Below are 22,902 nucleotides of genomic sequence, written 5' to 3'. Positions count from 1 at the left end.
GCACCCCGGGGCGGGGCTCCCCGCGGCCCCGCCCCTCTGACGCCACTTCCTACGGGGGACGCGGCGGTCCCGGTGCCGCCGCCCGTGCCGTGCCGGGCCGAGCGGGGGCCATGGTGGTGCTGCGGGGCGGCGCGGGCCCTGAGGAGCCCTACCCGTGAGTGCGGGGTCCGGGGCCTGGGCGGGCCGTGGGGCGGCTGTGGGCCTGTCGGGCCCTTGCCGCGGGGCCGTGAGGGGTCTCCCGTGGGCCCGGTTGCGGTCTCCGTCCTTCGGGCCGTTAGTGTGGCCGCGGCTCCGTCCCTGTCTCCCCTCCCGACCCCAGCACCCGCCGGTTCCCCCCCCGTGGGTTCCTCGCCCCGCCGGTGTGGGGGGGGGGCTCCGCGCCTCCGGTGGGGACCCCCGAAAAGTGGGGCCGGGGAGGGGGGTGGCGGGAGGAGGCGGGTGCGCTGCCCCGGGAGAGCTTTTGCCCCACCGACCTGGAGCAGGAAAGCGCCTGGACCCGGAGGCGGCTGTGTCAGAGGCAGGAGGCCGTGATTAGGTTAATGGGCTAATTAATGTTTACCCCGTGGAAGGTCACGGGTGCTCCCCGGGGACACCGGGACCGGAGAGACGGTGTGCCGTGGGGTGACCCGGGACCGGTGGGCTTCCCGCTCGGCCCGTGGGCCGGGGCTGCTCCCCGTCCCCGCCGCGGGGGGAGCCCCGAGTGGGCTGGGGGCCACTGGCCCTGAGAGCGGAGCCCCGAGACCACCGCTCCCGGCCTTGGGATAACGGAGGGACCGGGACCAAGCTGCCGGGAACCGTGCCACGGCAGCCGGGCAGCCTGCGGGCCGGCTCCGGCCGGGGGGGGGTCTTCTCTTCACCAATGCAGCAGTCCCGTCCGGCTGCGGTGGCTTTGCTTCGAGTGTCGGTGCCATGTCCTGCTTGCTAAACGGTAAATAAGAGGAACTGGTTAAAAATCTCCTGGTAGGGAACAAGGGGCTTCTTGTTTCTTGCCTGGAAATGAGAAGCTCGGGGAGCTGCGGAGTTCGTCTCCGTGGGGTCGGTGTTTGCTCCGGTCCCCAGGGAACGAGCTCTGCCGGGACTTTGAGCTGCGGCTTGCATGGGAAGGGATCCCGACGCTGAAGTTACCGGTAAAGGACTGAAAGCGGAGCTCGTCCGAGACCGGCTGCTCACTCCTGGCTGGGCGCCCGACGCTGTAAAGCCCGGCTCTGCTGGCACAGGCCTAAGGTCACTGTCACCTGTGAGTCTGCCCGGTTGGAAATGAATGCTGCAGCTCTGCCGAGGGCCGGCGGGCAGAGGCGGCAGGGCTGAACGGTGGACGTGGCAGTGCAGGGCGTCGAGGCGGGGTGCCAGACCTGTGAGCACACGCCGGGCAGCTTCGGCACCACCGCAAACAGCCCTGGAGGCTTCGGGGAGCGAGGGCCCCATGTGGCTCGGCAGCCCGTTCTGCTGCCGAGGAGCTGGGGGTGCGCCTGTCCTGAGGCCCGAGCCTCGGTGCAGGGCAGGGGAGGGCTGGGCAGGGGGTCCCTGTGCTGGGAGCAGGGGGTCCTGGCAGCACTGGGGGTGCTCCCACCCTGGTGACACTTGCATAGCTGTTTTTAACATCTTTTTTTCCTCCCCTCCAATGGAGGCTGGAGGATGAGTGCTCCTCATTGTCCCACTACCCTGAGTTAGGGTTCCCCCCATCTGTGAAAACAGGGTAAATATTTACTGCGTGTTGCCTTGGACTCTTTCTCTTTGAAGGGCTTTTTCTGTGGTGCAGCCGCCCTGGGGCCGTGCCAGTGAGCCCTGATGCCTCCTGGCAGTGCCAGGCTCACAGCTGCCAAGCTCTGTGTACTCAAACCTCTGAACTGGGGCTGGCGGTAAGGTGACTCCCTCTATTATTTTTTTTTTGAACCACCTTTGTATCAAAACTTGATCCATGAGCCCTGGTCGCTCTCTGTTTGCAGCTTAGGTTACAGTTCCCCACCCTGTCTGTTAGTCATCGCCAGGGATACATGCATCCCTTTTATTTCTTCCAAGGCCACCTCTGCCGATGTTTTCTCTCCAGCTGGAAGGGGGAGAGGTTGTCTGTCCCACCACCCCCAGCAGCAGAGGCCCCATCACTGCCTCCATCCAGGGGAAGGGAAAAAAAAAAAATCAAGGCTTTGGCATGGGTGAGCAGCTGGCTGCCTTCCCAGCCTGGTGGGCCGTAATCGGATGGTGCAGCCTGCTCTGCCTCGGCTGCTGAGGACGGCTGTGCCAGCACCTGATTGCTGTGCCGGGTCTCCCCTGAGCCCCAGGGCAGTGGAAAGGAGGGGACACAGTGGGGACAGCTGTGCCTGGTGGGAGCACAGGCCCGCAGAAGGGGCGAGACCGTGGTGCTGCCATGGCAGGGAGAGCAGCGGTCAGCCTTGCTGCTCCCCTTCCAGCCCTGCCCCTACAGTTGTGTGTGGGTGGTTTGTTTTGGTGGTGTTGGTTTTCTCGCCCACCTTCTGCTGCGCTAAAGGAAACCCACACAAACCGGAGGGGAAGCTGTGATGCAGAGACCTCGGCAAGTGGGCAAAGAACAAGCGAAAAGATAGTGAAATTTCCTGTCTTTGGCGGAGTTTTAGTGAACTTTGAAACCAAAGCGGTTGCGTTAAGTGCCCAGTGAGCTTCTCGCTCATCATTTGGTTTAATTTTCACATGAAATCGTCTTAAGTTCTATCGTTGCTTCTAAATTGTGCATGTGTCTAAGTAACGCCACGACCATAGAATTGTTACTAACAGAAGCCAAACACCCTTGGGTGTACCTGGCAGCGGTGCAGTCTTTCTCCCAGGGGCTGTAGCTTTATGGCAGTGAAGGTTCCTGCTGCTGGGGCCGGCTGGCTCGCTGCCCATTGCCTGCTCTGGGTGGTGCTGGGGCGGCCGGTGTCTGCTCTGGACCCCACCAGCTCATGCCATGCAGGTGCTGCATGCTGGCCACATCTCTGGAGGATGGAGAACCAGCGAGACCAGCCCTTGCTGGGGTAGGGGAGCGTCCAGCTCTGCGGGGGTGGTGGGGAGCAGCCACAGCAGCGTAATGGTCTGGAGGGAAGAGCTGGCCCAGCCAGTAATGATATGGCCAGGGCAGGTGTTACCGCTGCCTTCGGGGTTCAGATGATAGAGCCCATTGCCGATCACTGCGGAGTCTGCGTGACAGGACGGTGCCGGCGGCTCCAGCGGCACGCTCTGGCTGAGCAATGGCAAACACAAGGTGTGGTGGGTGTCTGGCTGCGTGGGGCACCTTGGGGTTCCTCCCCAGCCTCTGCCTCCGCAGAAATGAATCCCTTCATTTTGCCTTGCATGCTGGTGGAGTTAATTACCCAGAATGTCTAATTGCTAATGCGCAGCTGCTTTAAACAGACCAAGTCCTTGGAGCAAGCCATGGTTCAGCAGCATAGCATGCCATGAGGCTGTTATCTGTGACCGGAGGGGCACAGGGCCACGTGGAGGAGGATGCAGTGCCTATTGCACTAACGCTGATGGCTGATGCTCTGCCTTCCCCATCATCCCTGCCGTGGGGTCTCCCCGTGCAGCTCCCCGTCCTCGTGCTGCTGTGGCTGCCTCAGGCCCTGGGGGTCTTGGGTGAGCTCAGTCCCTTCTGCCGTGTGTCCCTGCAGGAGGATCGAGGACTGCCTGCCCCCGCTGGAGGACTCCCCATCCAAGAGGTTCTCCCCCTCCAAGCGAAAGCAGTATTACATCAACAAGGCCATCCGCAACTCAGACCTCACCCCCAGGGCCAAGGGGCGCAAGAGTCTGCAGAGGCTGGAGAACAGTAAGGATCCGGGGCAGGCTCCGAGTGCTGACTCCTCCCGGGCTGGGTCTCTTCCCCAGGGCAGGGAGCCGCTGCCCCTCAACTCTCTGAAGTGTGGCAAGCGGGGGGCTGTGGGGGGCGCAGGGCTTCTCTGAAGGCGCTGCCTTCCCTCTCAGGGGCTTTGCTCTTCCCCCTCAGCTCGCTACCTGATGACACTTCTCGAGCGAGACGAATGCGGGAGTGACGAGGGAGAGCTCGCCCACTCCGCCACTCCGAGCATCTTCACCGAGGCTTGTAACAACGAGACCTACGTGGAGGTAGGCGCGGCCGCCCGCGTGCTCGGGGCTCGCTGGGGAGGGCACGGCACGTGCAGTTCTGGCCGTACGTGGTGTCCGTACCTCGTTCCTCTGACCCGAGGAGCCCTCTGCCTCCCCAGCCTGAGCTGCTGTGCCCTAGCTCCTGCCTGGTGTTGGAGTCGGGGCTGGTATCTGTGTGCCTGGTGCCCGGCTGCTGCCATGTGTGCTGGGGGCAGGTCAGGTCCCAGGGCCCCTGGTCTTGCAGCCTGTGGGATGGGGGATCTCCAGGCAGATCCTCTTGCAGAGGATCTGCACAAATGTGCGGTGCAAGGGCTGGGTTCTGCTCGGAGCCTGGCCAGGACAGATTAATGGAGGCTGCTGCTGCCCCTGGCAGCACCCAGAGCGCTGCCAAGTGCTCCAACACACAGCGTCGTACCTGCGGAGTGACTAATGCTGGGTGAGCTGCAGCACTTCCTCCAAAACAGGCCCCTTGCCAAACCCCCTCTGTTGCTTCACGCTGCCCAGCCGGTGTTGCGATACTGGCCCTGTAACTGGGTGTTTTGAAACTCGATTTCTCTCCTGTTTGATGCTCAGGGCTTTGGCTGCAGAGCGACCTGCGTGGTCTGTGTGTGCGCTCTTGGCTCTGCAGAGCTCTTCTCTCACTCATTCAAGCCAGGCTTAGGAAGCCTGATGTAGACCTGGGTTTGGGACTGGATTGCACGCATGGGCTCTTGTGTCAGCACTTGGACTCCAGTAACGATTAAAAAACCACCTTTGCCTGTTGGCTCCGAGTGTTAAATCTGCATCTCCTCCCAAAGCGGTTGTTACAAGCTGTAGTGGACGATCAGGAGCTGGAGAGACAGGGAGAAAGGTCATCATTGCTGCAGCTTGTGTCTGCCATGGTCTGTCTCCATGCTGGCTGGGGCAGTGTCGCAGCCCAGCCCCGTTCGTTCCCCTCTCCGAGCTGCTGTTCCTGCTCTGCCTGGGCTCTTCCTGGGGACGGGTGGGTGAGGAGGAGGCTCCAAGGGTGGCTGTGCACTGCCGGCTGCTCCCTGGAGACCTCTGCAGTGGGGCCCGGTGGCTTGTGTTGTCAGATCTGGAACGACTTCATGAACCGGTCGGGAGAAGAGCAAGAGCGAGTCCTGCTCTACCTGGAGGAGGAGGCCAGGAAGAAGCACAAGAGGAAGCTGCCTGTCAAGAATGAAGACAAGTGGAAAGGTGCTGGGAGGGGATGCTGGGTGGGGAGAGCCTCTCCCTTTCCTCCCTTGCATGTGTTTTGGGAAGGGTGCTCTTCCCCAAGGGCTGCATCCTGCTCCCTGCACCATCCGCTCGTGGTGGGGCCAGGGGATGACGAAGCCGACCCTTTGGGTGCTGCAGCGGGGGGGGGGGGTTTATGCCCAGCAGACCCCCCATGGACCCAGGAGGGTTCATGGGAGTCAGGAGTGGCTGGGGCAGCGGGCAAAGCAGCCGTCCCCCGATTGCAAACCCCTACATCTCAGCACCCTCCAAATGCTCCTTGGCTGGGGACAGTTTTGCTGGTCTGGGGCTTACTTTGTGCAGGTCCAGGAGTGAAGGAGGTGGCCAGCGGGGGTCCTCCAGGGTGGTTAGGGGGATGTTGGGCTCCTTCCAAGAGGTGATGCCGTGCGGCTGCAGCCAGAGCTGTCCCGCACGTGCTGGGGATGTGAGCTATGTCCAAGTCTCTTCTGTCTTCTCTCTGTCAGCTCCAGAGCATCCTGCCTACACACCCAAGGAGTGCTTCCAGCGCATCAGCCGCCGCCTGCGCTCCACCCTGAAGCGGGGCCGGATCCCCATGGTGAGCTGGGGGCTACTGGGGGGGCGGCGGGGCTGGGGCAGGCAGGGCTCCAGCTGCCAGTGCCCCACATGTAGTTTCATCTGGAGCCGCGTCCCAAGGGCTGTCCCCTGACCTCGCGTGTGGGGGCTGAGCCAGACAAGTGCCGAATTTCAGATGGGCTCCTGAGGAACGTGCTCCAGTTCTCGTATGACCTCTGCAGCAGTGGCTGATTGCAAACAGACATTCAGCTCCCTGTGCAGATAGGTTTTCCTGGCTCAGTTCAGATTTTTCTGGTAGTTACAGGACACTTTTCTGTGGTTGTTTCCCAGTCTCTGCTTGATGAGCAGCAGGTGACAGGGGAAACCCGGCATGTTTGCCCACAGGGGCAGCAGTGGAGCCTTCGGGGTCTTCAGAGCAGTCCATACAAGGCTGTTTGGAAAAACTCAAATGCATTTTGAAAGGGGTAAAACTCCATAAACCGCTGAGCAGACAATTAAGCCTGAATGGAGAGGCAAGCGTGGCCTTGTGCCGCCTGGCTTGGGGAGCCGAGCTGCCACGCGTGGCCCCGGTGCTGGTGCCGTGCTGCCTGCCCAGACACTTGCTCTCCTGAGCCCCGGGGGCACCTGGCTCCCTGCTCCCTCTTCTCAATGGTGCTGTTTTCCTGCTCTGTTTGTTTTCCTTGCTCTAATTAGAGTCTCTAAAAGCAGCCTCAGCTCCCCCTGCCCGCTGGCTTCTGCTCAATTTGTTCTCAAATGAGACTTGCTTCTGCAGCTTGTCTCTGGGGTCATGGTGCTCTGGAGAGCTGCATCGAGCTGATCTTTGCCTGTCAGGAGAAAAGGAGATGTGAGGCATGAGGCTTTCCTGGCTGCCGCCGCTCTGAACATGAGGGATGATGCCAGCCCTTGGCAAGCAAAATACAGAGTTGGCAGGGTCCGGATTCTTCCCCGCCTCGGGGGCTGGAGAGGGGAGCTGTCTCCTTTCCTTGTGCCTTACTGCTGTCTCGCATCCAGATGACTTGCCTGGGAGCTGCTGGCGATAACTCCTCGGGAGTTGGGGGCCCCGTCGTGCTGGGGCTGTGCAGACATAGCAGGGAAAAGGCGGTTGTGGTCACAAAGTGCCGGTGGCTCTGCCTGGCCCCGGCTGGGGCAGCAGCTCCTCAAAGGCAAAACGTGGGCGCTGCAAGGGGCGCAGAGCTGTATGGGGCAGGTGGCTTTGCCCACGCTGTGGCACACCCGGTGAGCGCCGGCTCCCCTTGCCTGTTGCTGCAGGGTCTGAGCAGGGTCTGGCCACCGCTACCCTCCTTGCTGACAGCCCCTGCTTCTCCTTGCAGGGGACGCTGGAGGGCCTGGAGGAGGAGCTGCTGGCCTTCTTCTCCGTCACCCCTCACTCCGTCTACACAGCGCTGATGGACAACAGGTATTTCCCCCCTCCTCGGGCTCTGCAGGTTGTCACCGCTCCTGCCCCACGGAGCAGGGGCTGGTGGGGGCCGGGGTCCCGAGCCACGCTCACCCTGCATGCAGGGGTTCCCAGTTCACCATGGCCTGAGCCAGCTGCCGTGCACGCACGCTGCTCCGCCTGGGTTCCCTGTGCCCCAGTCTGTGCCCCAGAGCTGCCCCGGGCTGCAGAGGGGCTCTGGGAGCGAAGGAGACCCCTCGGCCTCCCCTCGGCCAGGCTCGGGTGTCCTTCTGGGGACATTCGCCTGGCCTGGCCCCTGCGGAGCCCCCAGGGGAGGGTTGCACTGGGGGATCCCTGCACAGGGGCTTGTAGCACTTTGTGCTCCCTGTTTCTGATCCGTGGGTCCATGGGAGGAACGAGGGCAGGGCAATACTCAGGAGATGCTGGTCTGAGACACGTCGGCTCTAACCCTGTCCCCCATCTCCCCCAGCTTCGAGCGACTCCTGCTCCACGCGCTCTGCCAGTACATGGACCTCGTCTCTGCCAGTAAGAGCCTCATGTTTGCCTGTTTGTTTTTGCTTTTGTTTTTGTTTTTCCCTTCTCTTCATCGCTATCTTTCCTCTCCAGCTCAGCCTCTTCCTCCCTTCCTCCTCCCGGCCCCACCTTGTGCTGCGGCTCATAGATAACCCTGCTCTCCTGCCTCTGCTGCCCAAAGCTCTCTCAGGAGCCTCGGCTCTGGTCACACCGCTTTGCCAGCACTGGTAGCGGGTGGGCAGCATCAGCCGCTGCCAGGGGCTGAAGCCCAGCAGCCAGGCTGATGGCCAGGCCCAGCTCTACCTGGGGATCTCTCATTCGCAGCAGTGCTGCCACTTCTCCTCTTGGTTCTGGGTTTGGATGGCCCAAAGCAAGAGGCTGCTCGCGGGGCTCCCTCTCCTGCGGCTGCTGCCTCCTCCCGCAGAGAGCGGCTGTGCCTGCACCCTGCCCGTGGGTTCCCCTAGAAGGTCTTGTTGCCAAGGCAGGGGAGGAGAGGCACCAGGCTCTGTCCCCGTGGAGGAGTCTTTGCTGCTGAGCGTTTCATTAGCGGCTGCTTGTGGAAAACAGCATGAGAGCGCTAATGATGCGAAGTGGAGCCCGTGCCGGCAGGGACGCGTGGAGGGGGCTGGGGATGGGGGGGACAGTTGCCTTCTTTGCAGAGCACGGGGGAACCGGTGCTCGCTAGAAGCCGCAGGGAGGAGGGGGAGGCAGCTGGGCTGGGAACATGATGTTTGGGACCCACAGCGGGGGGGACAGGGGTGTGCTAACTGCTCCCTCTCACCCCCAGGTTCAGACATCGAAGGGAAACGTCAAATGAAAGTGAGCAACAAGCACCGCGTCTTCCTGCCCCCCGAGCTCCTGCTCTCAGACTACCTGGGGCAGATGAGCTGATACCCCCGAGGGACGCCCCTGCCCCTCGCTTGGTGCGCTGAAGGCTTCCTTCATCTGCTCCTGACCTCTCCCAGCCCCGCAGTCCCCTCAGGTCTGGCCTGCTGCCCACCTCTCCCCTTGCCCGAGCGGGCTGTAGGGCAGACCAGCTCGCCCCGCTCTGTGCCCTCCTTGGGGGGCTCGTCCCTTCCCCTTCTCCAGGGGCAGGCGCTTGATGGTGCGGAGCCGGGGGGCTCACGGCTGCGCCCGGCCGGCTCGCGGGGCAGCGCTGCGCTCCCCTCGGGATGCTGGGACTCACTCCTGCGGGGCAGCCGGCAGCGTGGCCCTGCCAGATATCGCTGGGCTCAAGGCGTGGGTGCAGCAGGTGCCTATCTGCCGTGCTCGCCCTGTTCCCCGAGTTGCAGTGCTGCTTCCCAGCCGGAGCTGCTCTCCCTGGAACTGTTTGTGTGTCTATTTATAGCCCAGGTGCTTTTAAACATAATCGGGCTGGGCCAAACCCACCTCTGGCACTGACGCTCGTGGGGTGATTTTGGTCCAGATTCTTGTGTGGTGAAACAGCTCCTCGCGGCTGCTGAGCAAACACTGAGCGAGCGGAAGAGCCTCGGGGCCGTCGCGTTCCTGGGGGGACGGTGCTTTGTCCAGCACCCACAGCCCTGCCGCCCCTGATGGGGTATTTTGGGGGGGGGGGCTCATCCCCTGCCAGCCCCCTCGGGCAGGGTGCGGAGTGGGGAGTTCTCCACTCCGAGCTCCTGGGTGCTCTCATCTCGCTGGTGTTTCGGCAGCGCCCTGTTCCCTACCTCGCGCACCAGCCTGTGGCACACGGACCTGCCTGCACCACAGGGCCCCGGGCTGTTTTTAAATGTAATATAGCCTGTGTTTTTTATTGTGTGTGTGTGTGTGTATATATTTACTTGTGTGTGTGCTGGAGGCGTGCAGCCTGGCCTACCGGGGCCCTGTGCGCTTGCTGCTTACCCACGGCTGCCGTTTGTGGGTCTCCTTGTGTCCCCCACGTGTCAAGGGCTGCTCGCAGGGGTTCATCGCAGCTGAGGAGCCCTGCGGATGGGGGTCCTGCTCTGGCTTGGCCCCTGATGCTGCCGGGGCTACGCAGGGTAACCCCAGAGGTGTTGGACCCCCCCCCCGGGACTGTCTCTGCCTGTTATGACAGCACCCCTAGTCCCTGGTCGCCTGCTGGGGGTGTTTGCTGGTTGCTCTGGCTCTGGGCTCCCTGCCCTGAAGACACGGGCTGCCATTAGCCAAGGGGACCCCCAGGGCTGTCTCTGCAGGGCAGGGGGGAGCCCCCAGCACACCCTTGCGCCTTGTTTGCTTGCGTGGCTCGGGCGGCTTTCAGGAACAATAAACCACGGTGCTCCCACACTCCGGCTGTGTCTCTGCGTGGGGAAGGGGACGCGGGTGGCGGGGAGGTCGCATGGTGGGGGGATCCCTCTGGTACCGCCCGCAAAAGGCAGGTGCGGGCTGGTCGCAAAAATATGGAACGCTTCACGAATTTGCGTGTCATCCTTGCGCAGGGGCCATGCTAATCTTCTCTGTATCGTTCCAATTTTAGTATATGTGCTGCCGAAGCGAGCACGATGAAATGTGTTCTCCCAATGGTATTTAACGTTCCAGAATGCAGATATAGATGGCATAGGGTGACTGCTGTTCTCCTCAGAGATACACATGTTGTGGCCCCCCCCCCCCCGACTGTCTGATTCCCGAACACCTCACTTCGCTTCAGCGTCACCAAAATCTCCCAAATCCACAGGCTTTTCTTCCTCTCGCTGCCCCGCCGTCTTCTGGGTAGTCCTACATGCAAATTAAAGCCACCGACTGGCGCGCACGCCCCCCCCCTCCCCCGAGCTGAGGGCCTTCTGCGCGGGGTGTCCGCAGCGGTGCCTGAGTGCGCGGGGCGGGGCGCAGGCGTGCGGCGGGCAGCCCGCAGGGGCGGGGCGGGGTCCTCGTGCGCGGCGGGAGGCGGTGCGGGCCGGTGAGTGGGGCCGCTCCCGCCCCGGTGTGACCCCCCCGTGAGGGGCCGGGCGCGCTGTCCCCCGCTCTGTCGCCCGCTGTGGGGCTGGTACCCCGGCGGGCAGCACTCCTCTGCTTCCCCCCACCTCGGCCGGCCGGCGGGGTCTCCTCCCTGCGGCAGGCCCGGTTTCCCTCCCCGCCGTGAGGGGCAGGCCGCGCTCCCGCCCCCGGGCCTCTCCCGGTGCGGGGTTTGTCCCCACCCGTGTCCTGGGGCTCCCCTACACACGCACAAACACACCTGGGGGCGGGGGTCCCCGCTTGCCCCTCGGGAGCGGGGAGCTGATGCCCTTTCCCCGCCCGAGTGCCGGGGGTCTCGGTGGCAGGGCCGGTGTAACGGGGCCTCCCCCTGCGGCCTGTGACTTGTGGAATTGGCTGTTTCTTGCTTCCAGGGAGGAGTGAGCACCTTTCCCCTCTTTGTGGGGTCCCGGGGCTTGGCCAGCGGCGCGATGGACTTGGCATATGTCTGCGAGTGGGAGAAAAAGCCGAAAAGCAACCACTGCCCTTCCATTCCCTTAGTGTGCGCGTGGTCCTGCCGGAACCTCATCGCTTTCACCACAGACCTCAAAAATGAGGAGGAGAAAGGTACGGCGTGCTGGTGGAAGGTTGGGTAACATCTCCTGGAAACTCACAATGTGTTTAGGCAAGTCCAGTCGTCAGGAACCGCTGGGCTGGGTGGCCTGTGCTCTGCTCTGACCCTGAAATCTCTCACCTGCACTAATCAACACAAGAAACTTGTGCTCTTTCTTTTCCTTGCATTCCTTAGATTTAATGGCTGTTTTGTTTGCTGGGGAGCGGTTCTCACTCTGCTAAACCAGGGCAAGCTCTGTGTTGGGATCTGGTACCTCACCTGAGTTGCCAAGCACAGTTATTACCCTTCCCAAAATTGCTTGATGGAAAATACTTTATGTCTTCCCCTGCATCACCTGAGGCTCTGTGGGTTTAGAAATGCTGGCTGCGTAGCCAGGGACAGGGTAACGAGGGACAGTGATTCACTTCTCTTTTCGTGTAGATCTCACCCATATGGTCCATATCATCGATACTGAGCATCCGTGGGATGTGTATTCCATTAATTCTGGCCACACTGAAGTCATCACTTGTTTGGAGTGGGATCAGTCAGGTGAGCTTGGATCCCTTCTCGTTAAGCCTGTGTCCCACCGCTAATGCGCGTGCGCTTCCTAAAACAATGGGATAGGATTCGTCGTGAGTTTGTCCATCGCTTCACAGCCTTGGTTGTCTCCATTCGAACTGTGCTGGGGTGGTTTGATTTCTCGGTTGATTTTTTGGCTGTACCCCCTGGTTCTTATAAGGTGCCGTTGTCGTAGGCTCCAGGCTGCTCTCAGCAGATGCGGATGGCCACATCAAGTGCTGGAGCATGACCGATCACTTGGCCAACAGCTGGGAGAACACCGTGGGCAGTATGGTGGAAGGGGACCCGGTTGTGGCCCTGTCCTGGCTGCACAATGGCGTGAAGCTGGCTCTGCACGTGGAAAAGGTTTGTCCCAGCTCTGCAGGAGATCTGGTCAGGAAGACCGGCTCGGGTCATTAGCAAAGGACTTTGGAAACCCCTGTCTGTGTTTCTCTGCTCTGGGCTTCCTCTGTGGCCTTGGGCAAGTCGAGTAGGGGTATTTTTCCAGTCAAAAAGAAAAGTCAGATTCCTAGTTCCTGCTGAATTTCAACAGGGGTTGGATGCCTTGTTTCTTTTGGCGCTTGAGACATGTCTTCTTTAGTCTGGTGCTACAATTTCCTTGGCTGTAAAATAGAGATAAAAGCATTTCTTTGCCTACCAGTAGTAATTCAGAAGAAACGCGTTCAAGGTCCTGAGGTTTGATCCAGGGATTTGGAAAGGGGAACCATATGCATATGGAGATAAGCTGCTTGTTTAGAAATGCATCTAATTCTGTCAGACTCAAAAAGAGCAAGTCTGCCAAGTAGAAGTTACCTACTTATGTTTTTTTAAACATTAACTCTTGGGGTCTCCCACAGAGAAAAGCCTTTCCCTCTCTTTAGTACTGGAGAACCTGAGGTACAGGGATGTAAACAGTTGTGCAGCGGGTTGGTGTCAGAGCTGGATTTGGCCACAGAAAGGGAGAGGGGGTGTCAGTCTTCCAGGTTCAGTCCACATAAGTGAGGTTGGAGCTCTGGGTCTGGGGTGCTCGGAGAGCTTTGCTGAGGGGCTGGTGTGTTCCTGCTGCCACCCGCACAGCTGACACTGGCGCAGGGGCAAAGGGACCTCTCCAGGGTCACGTAGCTGAGCTGGGTGTGTGAGCTCGGTGCCCTCATCGGACTCTGTTCAACTCTGCAGACCGTGCTGCAGTGACTTAACGAGGATTGCTCTGCAGTCGTGAGCGCACTGCGGGTATGGGGTGCAAATGTTGTTGTGTTGTTGACCTTTGTTCACAGTCTGGAGCATCGAACTTTGGTGAGAAGTTTTCCAGGGTCAAGTTCTCTCCATCGCTGACGTTGTTTGGTGGGAAGCCCATGGAGGGCTGGATTGCTGTGACCATCAGTGGGCTCGTGACAGTCTCTCTCCTCAAGCCCAACGGGCAGGTGCTGACGTCCACAGAGAGCCTGTGCCGCCTCCGCTGCCGCGTTGCCTTGGCAGATGTCGCCTTCACCGGTGGGGGGAACATTGTGGTGGCCACGTCGGATGGCAGCAGCACCTCCCCTGTCCAGTTCTACAAAGTCTGTGTCAGTGTGGTGAATGAGAAGTGCAAAATAGACACTGAAATCCTGCCTTCCCTCTTCATGCGCTGTACCACAGACCCTGCCCGCAAAGACAAATACCCAGCAATCACTCACCTGAAATTCCTTGCTCGGGACATGTCAGAGCAGGTGAGCATCTGCTGTTAAAGCAAGTAGGAGTTAAATGAATAGCCAGGAAATAGCTATTTGCTCCACCTTTGACTTCCCCACATGGCCCTGGAGGTGAAGGATCGTGTCCTGCAATGCCCTTTGTGATTCTAGCTGCTCTTTCTGGAAGTGCCGCTAGTTCAGCTTCACTGTCAAGCAGGCTGCACTGTCAAGCAGGCTGCACTTAAAAGGTCTGGGAGTGTAATGCCTGAGCCCTCCAGTTCATGAAAAAGCAGTCTGAAAAGCCCTGTCCTTCGTTAGCCTGATTATGCTTTGCTTTGTTCATTTTCTGGATCTGGCGCTGGTTGTTAGGGGAGCTCTGCTGGGCTGTCCGGGAGGTTCTGGGATGTGAAGTCTTTCATCTTTAGGTCTCGGCTTCAAAGCAGCCCCTCTCCAGAACACTTAGAGCTCTTGATCTGCGTGACTTAATTTAGTAGCTTAACTCTATTTGCCAGGGGATTGATAATACGATTCTGGAAAGCTAAGTGACTCAATGAAGCCTAACCTCTCTTCTCTCTCCTCTGGTTAGGACAGAGTACCTTGTTGGAGAACACAATGTCTGCTCTGGCTTTGAAGTCAGTTCAGTTCCTGCTCTTTCCTTTACGTTTAGTTTGTGGTGTGTATGAATGGCATCGGCAGGTCACAGGCTTGCGAGAGATCGTTTGTGATGCGGAGAGGCTGCTCTGCCTCTCTTTCCTTCTAGCTGGAGCTAGGGACTTCACCGTTATGTATTGCTGATATTCCACTAGCAAAAAGCAGAGGATTGTATAAACTATTGGGAGAAGGAGCCTCAAAATACAGGGGAGAGGGAGGGGTGGAAAATGCAACGGGATAGTGTCTTTCCCTAGTGTAAAGTTTGTGCACGTGGTTGCAGTATGGGTTTCTGTTTGCAGGTGTTGCTTTGTGCTTCCAACCAGAACAGCAGCATCGTGGAGTGCTGGTCTCTGCGTAAAGAGGGTTTGCCAGTCAATAATATTTTTCAGCAAATCTCTCCTGTGGGTGAGTTTCTGCACCAGATACTCTTAAAAATCGGAGCATGGTCTAAGTAAAAATGCAAGACAGGTTCTCAAATCTGTTATCACATATATGGGATTATCCAGAGTCCCATATTTATTTTTCAGGTGTTCTCAGTCACATGCTTTATTCCATCTGTTTGCATCTTAGGCAACAAATTGCTGGTTTCCAGGAAGTGGTTTGATTGTTACTTTCACTCAATAAAAGACATTTTCTGTGTTATGCTCTGCAACTGCTCTTCCCGCTGAGAACCGAGCGAGCCGAGCCTTCTAAAGGAGAAAGACTGTGCGGCAAAGCTAGTTTAATTAAGCTATCCAGTCTGCATGTTTTTTCCACCTCATTTCAGATATAAAAAAAAAAATCAAGTCCATGCAGTTTGTTCCAGTGAAATATAAAGGATTATTGTACATAAGGATTTTTTTAATCACCACCAGCAGAGCCTTCCATCAAAAGAGATTTAGCAAAACAAGTTGTTGTTTGTACAATTCAGAAAAAAAATAGGGAAATATGAGGGAAATATACTGGTCTGGTAGAATGAACAAATAGTCAGTGCCTGATCTGTAATCCCACTTAGTTGGGGAGTGTGGGCAGAAACTGGGGGGGTGTATTTGCTGATCTCTTTGGGGAGAGATGTCTCACTTACCTATCTTTCACAGTTGGAGACAAGCAACCCATGATACTGAAATGGCGGATTCTTTCTGCCACCAATGACTTGGATCGGGTTTCAGCTGTGGCTCTGCCGAAGTTGCCAATCTCCCTGACCAATACGGATCTGAAGGTGGCGAATGACACCAAATTCTTCCCTGGATTGGGTAAGGAGTTTCTATTGTCTTTCTCCTAAATATGTAGCTTTTACCTTCCTCATTTTCTGAACTGTAGCTGAAGTAAGAATGTGGAGCAAACCATATGAAATGCTGATAGGAAAACTGTCAAAGACATGCTATCTTCCTGGCCATCCCGTTTCATTTCATTTCCATGGAAAGAAGCGTATCTCTGTGAAACGCTGACATGGCCTCAAGATACAAATGTGCCTGCGAGCCCACAGCCTTTTGAGTGCTGTCTTGTTGCCACATGGGCTTTCAGTGGTGGCTGCTTCTCTGGGCAACGTCTGGGTTATACTGGGAGGAGTCGCTTGCTCAGCCCTTGGTTGCCTTCTCTCCCCAGGTCTGGCTTTGGCTTTTCATGATGGCAGCGTTCACATTGTTCATCGCCTGTCCTTGCAAATGATGGCCGTCTTCTATGGCTCTTCCTCCCAGCGCCCAGTGGACGAGCAGACTATCAAAAGGCAGCGAACTGCTGGACCCCTGGTTCACTTCAAAGCCATGCAGCTCTCCTGGACGTCTCTGGCCTTGGCTGGCATTGATAGTCATGGGAAGGTATTGTGCTCTGTTATGGGTGTGGGGGTGAGCTGTTCTCATCCAGGCTCTCTCTAAGTGGCAATGGATCACTCGGGAAAATGCTGGGAATGTTACATCCAGCTGCGTGATCCATGTTAAGCAAGAAGGGATGCATCCTGTTACTGCAGCACTTCTATCGCTGGGTCAGGAATGAGCTGCAGTTGGCCTGTGCTCTGTTGTAGCTTTGTGGAATGTTTTCAAGGGAGTTCTTGATATAGGTTTTCCTTTGCCTTCTCTCTTCAGCTGAGCATGCTTCGCATCTCCCCCTCCATGGGCCACGTGCTGGACATGAACATGTCCCTTCGTCACTTGCTGTTCCTGTTGGAGTATTGCATGGTGACTGGCTACGACTGGTGGGACATCCTGCTCCATGTCCAACCTAACATGGTCCAGAACCTGGTGGAGAAGCTGCATGAAGAGTATATGCGCCAGAATGCAGCCCTGCAGCAGGTCAGCGGGAGCGGAAGCTCCCTGGCTTTCTGCAGAGGGTGGCCATGTGGAGGGGTCTCAGTGACTGGGAGGAGGGAGTAGTAATTGCCAGTGCTCAGAAGACAGACAGCACTAACTACCTGTCTGAGCTGGCTCTGCATGCTCAAGCAGTACTTGAGGTGTGAAGAACCTCCATTTCAGCAGTGTTCATTTTCACTAATGGGTCTCTACCTGTTGGAAACTTCTGGTGAGATGGTAATGTCTATTTTTGGCAGAGATTCTGGGAACAGTAGCACTGTTTGTACATGCACAGAACAGTATTCACGTGCACAGAACAGTATTCACTATTCCTGTCATTCATGTGGCAGAAACGGAGAGTAGAGAATAAAGCAGCTTGCTTTAATGAGCTTATTCTAATTCTGCCTTTACTTATGTATTTTTCATGGTGTCTCTCTGTCAATCAGGTCCTCTCCACGCGCATTGTTGCCATGAAGGCATCTCTCTGCAAGCTCTCCTCCAGCACAATAGCCCGTGTGTGTGACTACCATGCGAAGCTGTTCCTGATCGCCATTAGCTGCACCTTAAAATCACTGCTACGCCCGCACTTCCTGAACACCCCAGACAAGAGTCCTGGGGACCGACTCACCGAGATCTGCTCCAAGATCACGGATATAGGTAGTGATTGCTTGTAGCATCTGGCACTGCATTCTGAGTGTTTTGTATCCCCTTTTAGGTTTGATATAAAGTGTCACAGTCTCACAGTAACTCCCTGGGTTTGAGAAAGAGGAGGGTGACCCCTCTTGGGACCGCAGGGACAGGGGATGAAGTTCAGATCTCTCATCTTCCTGAGCCAGCAGATGTCCTGCTTCTGTTTCAGACATTGACAAGGTGATGATTAACCTGAAGACAGAAGAATTTGTCCTGGACATGACCACGTTGCAGTCCCTGCAGCAGCTTATCCAGTGGGTGGGAGATTTTGTGCTCTATCTGCTGGCCAGTCTTCCTAACCAGGTGAGAGCCTGGGGTCCTGAGAGGAGAAAAAACCACAACTGTCTGCAGTGTTCGAGTAGCTTTAGCCAAGTCGCACGCAATCCCAGTGTTCCTATTGAAACAGGCACTTGGGAGAAGAGTATAAGAAACAGCAGAAATACAAAATGGTCCTTTCTGTGCCCATCTGGGCATCAGTGATGTAGCGACTGGCAGCTGCATTCAGAGAAGCAGGCTCAGTAGCCGCATGACTTGTTTCCACTTTTGATGAATCTCTGTATGCCTCTGACCTCCACGGCATCCTCTGGCAGCGAGTGCCGCAGGCTGTGTAGTGCTTGAAAAAAGGTGTTTGAAAATGGAGCAGTGGGTCCGGCAGGCTGTGTGTAAGTCCCAATCTCAGCTGGTTTTCCCTCTGCAGGGCTCCCCTGTGCGGCCAGGACACAGCTTTCTGCGAGACGGAGCGTCCTTGGGCATGTTCAGGGAGCTGATGGTGGTGATCCGTATTTGGGGACTGTTGAAGCCAAGCTGCCTCCCTGTCTACACAGCAACCTCTGACACCCAGGACAGCATGTCCCTCCTCTTCAGGCTCCTAACTAAACTCTGGCTGTGCTGTAAGTGTTTGCCAGTTTCCCCGAACAAAAGAATCCTTCCTTAATGTGGATTGTCATGAAAGGAATAATTGCGGGGAGTAACTTCTGAGTGGGTCCATAGTGTGTAGAAAGGGCAAGTACAGCTGCCAAGTTTATTGTTTTCTGTGCTGTGTTGGCGGATGGAGGAGGAAACTGCATGCAGTTCTCTTGGTCTCTAAATGACAAATCTAAGGATCACACTGGTTCTCTCTCTTTGCTTCATTTTCGATGCAGGTCGTGAGGAAAATCACATAACTGAGCCAGATGATACCCTGATAGACGAATGTTGCCTCCTGCCCAGCCAGTTGCTCATTCCCAATATTGACTGGTTGCCCATCAACGATGGCATTATCAGCAAGCTGCAGAACAAACAGCTTGTCCGGCTGCAGTTTGGGAAAGCTCCTGGGCTCGTTGGTCACACTGTCTCTTCCCAGTTTGATGCCTTTGTCAGGTACAGAGACCCGAAACATATAGGTGGTGTGGTGAGAAGAGGGTGTCGGGAGGCTTTGGGATCTCTTTCCAGCTCTGAGAGGTCAGTGGGTTTGGGACACCTGTGTTTTTTGGCTCGTCCACTTGCTGGTGTGACCCAAGAGCAGTTTGTCCTCTCTGCTTGAATTCATTTCTTAACTTGCAGTGGGCCGGGGATCTAAAGTATTGAAAAGAGATGGCAAATGGAGGGGAAAAAAACCATTAGTTTGTGATTAGATTCATGTCAGTGTGGCCTTGAATCCCATGGCACTCGATGGACTAGGTAGCCAAAGCCTGCATCATGTTGGCCACTGAAATGCAGCTCACTGTCCTGGAAACAGCTTTTAGAAAGTGACATTCTAGAAAAGTTGCCATTCTTTTTCTTCCCCAGGGCACCTGGTCAGCCCAAAATTGATCATCTGAGGCGGCTTCATTTAGGAGCATACCCAACAGAGGAATGCAAGTCGTGTACCAGGTAAGCGATGCAAGCGTAATCAGTGCAGAGGAGGTCCTGGCAGAAACTCAAACTGCTCTTGTCATTCAAAAGCTCTTTCAGTCTCTGTTTACGATCCTAGCTGGTATCCCAGTAACATTTCATGTTAATTGTGTCTGCAGGAGGAAATGCTGCTTCTATAATAAGGCTTTTGGTGTATGGCACTACCCCCTGCATTGGAAGAAAGCATTTGTGGTTGTGTTTAAGGCATCCCTAACCTGGAAGACTGAGATCCTTAAAATGCTTGTTGAAGAGCAGCCTCGCTGACTCGAAATAGCTGCTGCTGCATCACTGCTGCATGGCTGTTAGATTAAAAATCTGATTACTTTGCCTGGCGCAAAGTAACCCCAACTCTGTGAGAATTAGCTACATCTGTCATTGCCAGTGATTGAGCTGCGTTTCATCCAAGGGCTGAGTTGTGCGTCACAGAATAAATATGATACTGCCTTAACAGAAAAATCTGAGAGCAGTCAGGCTGCGCAGGTAAACGGAGACCAGAATTTGGCCTGTAGGAGTCTTTATTAGTGATGAGAGATCCCCAGCTTGTTTTGCAGGTCTGGTCTTTAAATAAAACTACCTGTGTTCTTGGAGAGGAGCTGGTGAGAGGAAATAATCACAGTATCCATGGTGCCATTTTTGGGTCATCTTTCAAACTAAGCTTGCATTTTAAGTCCCTTTGCGCTGTCCTCTTCATCCACCCTCACAAAAGAGCCTGGATTTCAAAATAATGGTGTGGGGAGCAAACATCCATCTAATGATGTGATTGAATTAGCTTTAATTACTGGTTTTAATAGAAAGTCTCTGTAGCACATCATTTTTACAAGATGACTGTCTGCTGTTTTATGTATAAATAGCAGCTGGGAGCTGTTGTCTTGAAGACAGCCTTCTGTTCCAAGATAACCTCTCTTCATTTAAGATAATTGCTCGCATGGTTTCAGCTGGTTTTTAGTGCTCACAAACATCACCTGCAAATGACAAAAGCCGGTTTCCTCCTCAGATTCCTTGCTCCCTGCGTGATCCGTACAGACGCCGCAGTAGTGCTGGCTTTTTTCCTGGGCTTCTGTCTCTCCTGGGCCTGGCTGCACCTCTCTGTTTCTTTCCAGGTGTGGCTGTGTTACGATGCTGAAATCGCCAAACAAAGTCACAGCGGTGAAACAGTGGGAGCAGCGCTGGATCAAAAACTGTTTGTGTGGGGGTCTGTGGAGGAGGATGCCCCTCAGCTACTCCTGAGCGCACCTTCTGTGGGGCACAGAGGGAACAGCAGGCGCCAAGCAGAAGAGCCGCTCGGGGCTTCCTTCCTTGGAGGTGTTTGGGACAAAGGAACGGCAGCTCTTCTCCTGAGCTCTCCGAAAGCATCGCCCTGATGCTGCCTGTGAGACCGTGCCGAGCAGCTGCCGCTTTTCTTGCGTTGATCTTTCTGCCCTAAAAAAGAGGGGAGGGACCTCTGCTTCTTTTGCAGGGAAGAGCTAGAAGGGAATGCCAGAGGTTTCCCTGTCAGTGTCAGCTGGGGCCAGGGGCCTGGGAGGGGAGAGCCCTGCTGCCTTTGTGTCTCTGGGCTGAGCAGGCGGCGCGGCTGGGCCTCGGCGTATGCCCTTGCCTGGGCAGAGAGTGGTCACAGGTGGTGGGTGAGGGTAAACAGGCAAAGTCCCCAGGGAAAGGGGAGCAAATACGCAGTACCTCATGCTCATCCTTTGCTACAGGCTGCTTGGGAAGTGCAGCGTGGGCTGGTTACTCCCTGTTGCCCTGCACTTCTCCATCCTTTGAGTAAACTTGCCCCTCTGATGAGAGACTTCACCATCGTAGCTATTTGTGTTTTAACGGAGAAATTTCTTCCCCCTGCGGAGGAGCGGGAACATGAGAGTGTTGCTGCCTGGAGCAAACCCCTCTGGCTCTCACTGAACCAGGAGCTCATTTGTAAATAAAAGTTCCCTTAATTTTGTACAGAATGTTTGATTTGTTTTCAAAACTTCAGCGGTCTTTCATGTGACTTTGGTTGCACAGCACGTGGCCAGGACAGTTGATGCACGAACAGAAGAGAAGCGGGAAAGCCCAGTTAATTGCTTCTCTATTAGGAAAGGAGCTGCTATCATTTGCAAAATTGGAAGGGGAAATTAATGTTTTCAGGCTTCTGTCAGGTTATTATGGACACAAGAGGAGAAAGCATCAAGTCATTAGGATTGTTGTAAGTCTCCAGCTTCAGACGAAGCCGGACACTTCAGCATGTTTGAGGAAGAGCGTTCTTGCTGTACAACTCTGTTCTGCTCCCAAGGTTAGACAAAAAGTTGCATCAACCTTTTGCCCTCATTTGACGGTGCTCAGCTACCACTTCACTGGGTGCTCTTACTTGCTAGAAATTGCAAACCAATGGTTCTAACCTCATTGCATCTGCTGAATGCAGTAGCCCTGGCCGTTTGATGGTCAGATGGGAAGGACCTAGGTGCTCGGTGGCGTGTGGCCACTCGGAAGTTGTCTGGAGCAGGCAGCTGCCTGCTCACAGGGGAGCTGCTGGGAAAGACCTGCCTTGTGCTTCTGCTGAGATCAAACCAGGCTGAGGGTGCTCAGCACCTTTCCGGAATCGGACCTAAACATCTGCACACTTTGACAAAACGCAGTGAGATGCTTAGAGCTGAGCTGTGGCTTGTCTGGCTGGGCAGGAATTTGGCCGACAACTGCGTGTCCCCAGGGACCATTCAAGGGAGGGAACAAGCCTGTTTTTATATATTCCTTTCCCTCTGGAACTGCATTTTCATTTATTAGTGAAAAATTGAGCTGATGGCAAAGAGCTTGTGTCTCAGCTCTACTTAATGTTTTGTTGTATGGAGCTGGTCGCTGCCGCGCTATTCTGGTAATTAAGGAAAATCAAATGGCTAATTAGGAAACTACAACTTCTCGTTAAAGCTCTTTTCCCCTGTAAGTAAACCTGTAATCGACCTGGGCCTTCGTTAATCTCCTTTTTCTCAGAGAACAGGTTTGGGGTTATTTAACATTTGACTGCTGTTGCTCGCTGTTTGCATGGAGGTGGGAGTGCGCGGCCGCTCTGCGGCAGGGTGGATGCTTGCTTCTCCGCTTCGCCTCCCACCCGAGATGGAGCCTCGCAGCTGGGAGCAGCTCCCCGAGGTGCTGGCTGAGCTCCGGTAGGGACGGAAGGTAGGTTTTAAAATCCAGACCTGCTTTTTCCTCCTCCATCCCCGATACAAGGGCCTTCTGCCTGTACCTCCCCCTCCTCCAGCCGTGTGTCCATCGTTCCTTGTCCGACTGCCCTGCTCCCAGGATGGGGATGCTGGAAGGGACTCGCAGTTCCCTGCCACAGTGCTCCTTTGTGCCTTCGCCCTGGCCCACCTGCCCCGGCTCCCCTCTCTCTAAGGACCGAGGGACCCCCAACTACGGGAGGGTGAGGGGCTCCTCTGCGCCGAGGTCTGTCACTGGCCCTGCTGCGATGGGGGACGCACGTGGGGGTCTGGGACAAGGACCAGGGTCCTGCCAGGGCCTGGCCAGGGCAGCGGCGGTGCCAACCGCTCCTGGGGCTGGAAGGAGTCTCTTGCGAGCTGGGCTGCGGCAGGAGGAGGGGCCTCTGCCCGACCCCTGCCCCTCTTGAAAACCAGCATAGGCCAAGAGCTGAATGCAGGCGTCTCGTGGGCCAGCTCCCTTTGCCTTTCCAGGGGTCCCTGGGATGGGGAGCGGGGGTCCCAGCATGGACCCTGTCCGGCCTTGTTGCCCCCCACCCCACCCATGGGAGCCGGTGCCACCCTCCGTCTTATCGGCAATTTGCAGATTCTGCTTTAGCAAATAGTCGCACAATGACCCTGCGGGAGGTCCCAGCTTCGGACCTTATCGCCCCGTGGCCGTGCCGCAGGATGTGTCCTCTGCTCCCCCCGAGGTGCAGGCGCCTGGTCAGGGGCGATGGGCTGGGGGTGCTCAGCTGTGGGGTACGGGGATGGGAGTGGGGCCAGGAAG

The 22,902-nt window shown here is 56.5% G+C and overlaps 2 protein-coding genes and 1 non-coding gene across 3 annotated transcripts; 2 read left to right on the top strand and 1 right to left on the bottom strand.

The window, feature by feature from the left end:
* Window positions 1–21: 21 nt before the first annotated feature.
* Window positions 22–10,033, top strand: R3HDM4 (R3H domain containing 4). The gene is made up of 8 exons (XM_030033668.1): window positions 22–154; window positions 3,621–3,775; window positions 3,953–4,071; window positions 5,145–5,268; window positions 5,778–5,863; window positions 7,173–7,258; window positions 7,728–7,783; window positions 8,559–10,033. Exons 1-8 carry the CDS (start codon window positions 111–113, stop codon window positions 8,660–8,662), a joined length of 774 nt encoding a protein of 257 aa, XP_029889528.1. The 5' UTR covers window positions 22–110; the 3' UTR covers window positions 8,663–10,033.
* A 107-nt stretch (window positions 10,034–10,140) lies between these two features.
* On the bottom strand, window positions 10,141–10,247 carry LOC115349706. The gene has a single exon (XR_003926202.1). It is a non-coding gene; the product is annotated as a U6 spliceosomal RNA (small nuclear RNA).
* Window positions 10,248–10,605: 358 nt separating this feature from the next.
* On the top strand, window positions 10,606–20,889 carry MED16 (mediator complex subunit 16). Its single transcript, XM_030032891.2, has 15 exons — window positions 10,606–10,643; window positions 11,071–11,263; window positions 11,691–11,798; window positions 12,004–12,173; window positions 13,082–13,513; window positions 14,425–14,530; window positions 15,202–15,357; window positions 15,710–15,921; window positions 16,186–16,392; window positions 16,836–17,046; window positions 17,249–17,382; window positions 17,777–17,969; window positions 18,222–18,438; window positions 18,847–18,930; window positions 20,052–20,889. The coding sequence occupies exons 2-15, from the start codon at window positions 11,128–11,130 to the stop codon at window positions 20,176–20,178; spliced, it is 2,493 nt and encodes an 830-aa protein (XP_029888751.1). The 5' UTR covers window positions 10,606–10,643; window positions 11,071–11,127; the 3' UTR covers window positions 20,179–20,889.
* Window positions 20,890–22,902: the final 2,013 nt, after the last annotated feature.

Source organism: Aquila chrysaetos, chromosome 12 (genome assembly GCF_900496995.4).
Source record: "Aquila chrysaetos chrysaetos chromosome 12, bAquChr1.4, whole genome shotgun sequence".
Classification (NCBI taxonomy): domain Eukaryota; kingdom Metazoa; phylum Chordata; class Aves; order Accipitriformes; family Accipitridae; genus Aquila; species Aquila chrysaetos.
Note: the sequence above shows the minus strand (reverse complement) of the source record. Positions and strands in the feature narration are given on the sequence as shown.

Bases quoted from the DNA above. Each gene is read 5' to 3' on its own strand.
- R3HDM4 (XM_030033668.1), top strand. From the start codon at position 111: ATGGTGGTGCTGCGGGGCGGCGCGGGCCCTGAGGAGCCCTACCC. The intron at 155-3,620 runs GTGAGTGCGGGG...GTGTCCCTGCAG, and splicing joins GGCCCTGAGGAGCCCTACCC to GAGGATCGAGGACTGCCTGC. The intron at 5,864-7,172 runs GTGAGCTGGGGG...TTCTCCTTGCAG, and splicing joins AGCGGGGCCGGATCCCCATG to GGGACGCTGGAGGGCCTGGA.
- MED16 (XM_030032891.2), top strand. From the start codon at position 11,128: ATGGACTTGGCATATGTCTGCGAGTGGGAGAAAAAGCCGAAAAGCAAC. The intron at 12,174-13,081 runs GTTTGTCCCAGC...CTTTGTTCACAG, and splicing joins TGGCTCTGCACGTGGAAAAG to TCTGGAGCATCGAACTTTGG. The intron at 13,514-14,424 runs GTGAGCATCTGC...TTCTGTTTGCAG, and splicing joins CTCGGGACATGTCAGAGCAG to GTGTTGCTTTGTGCTTCCAA.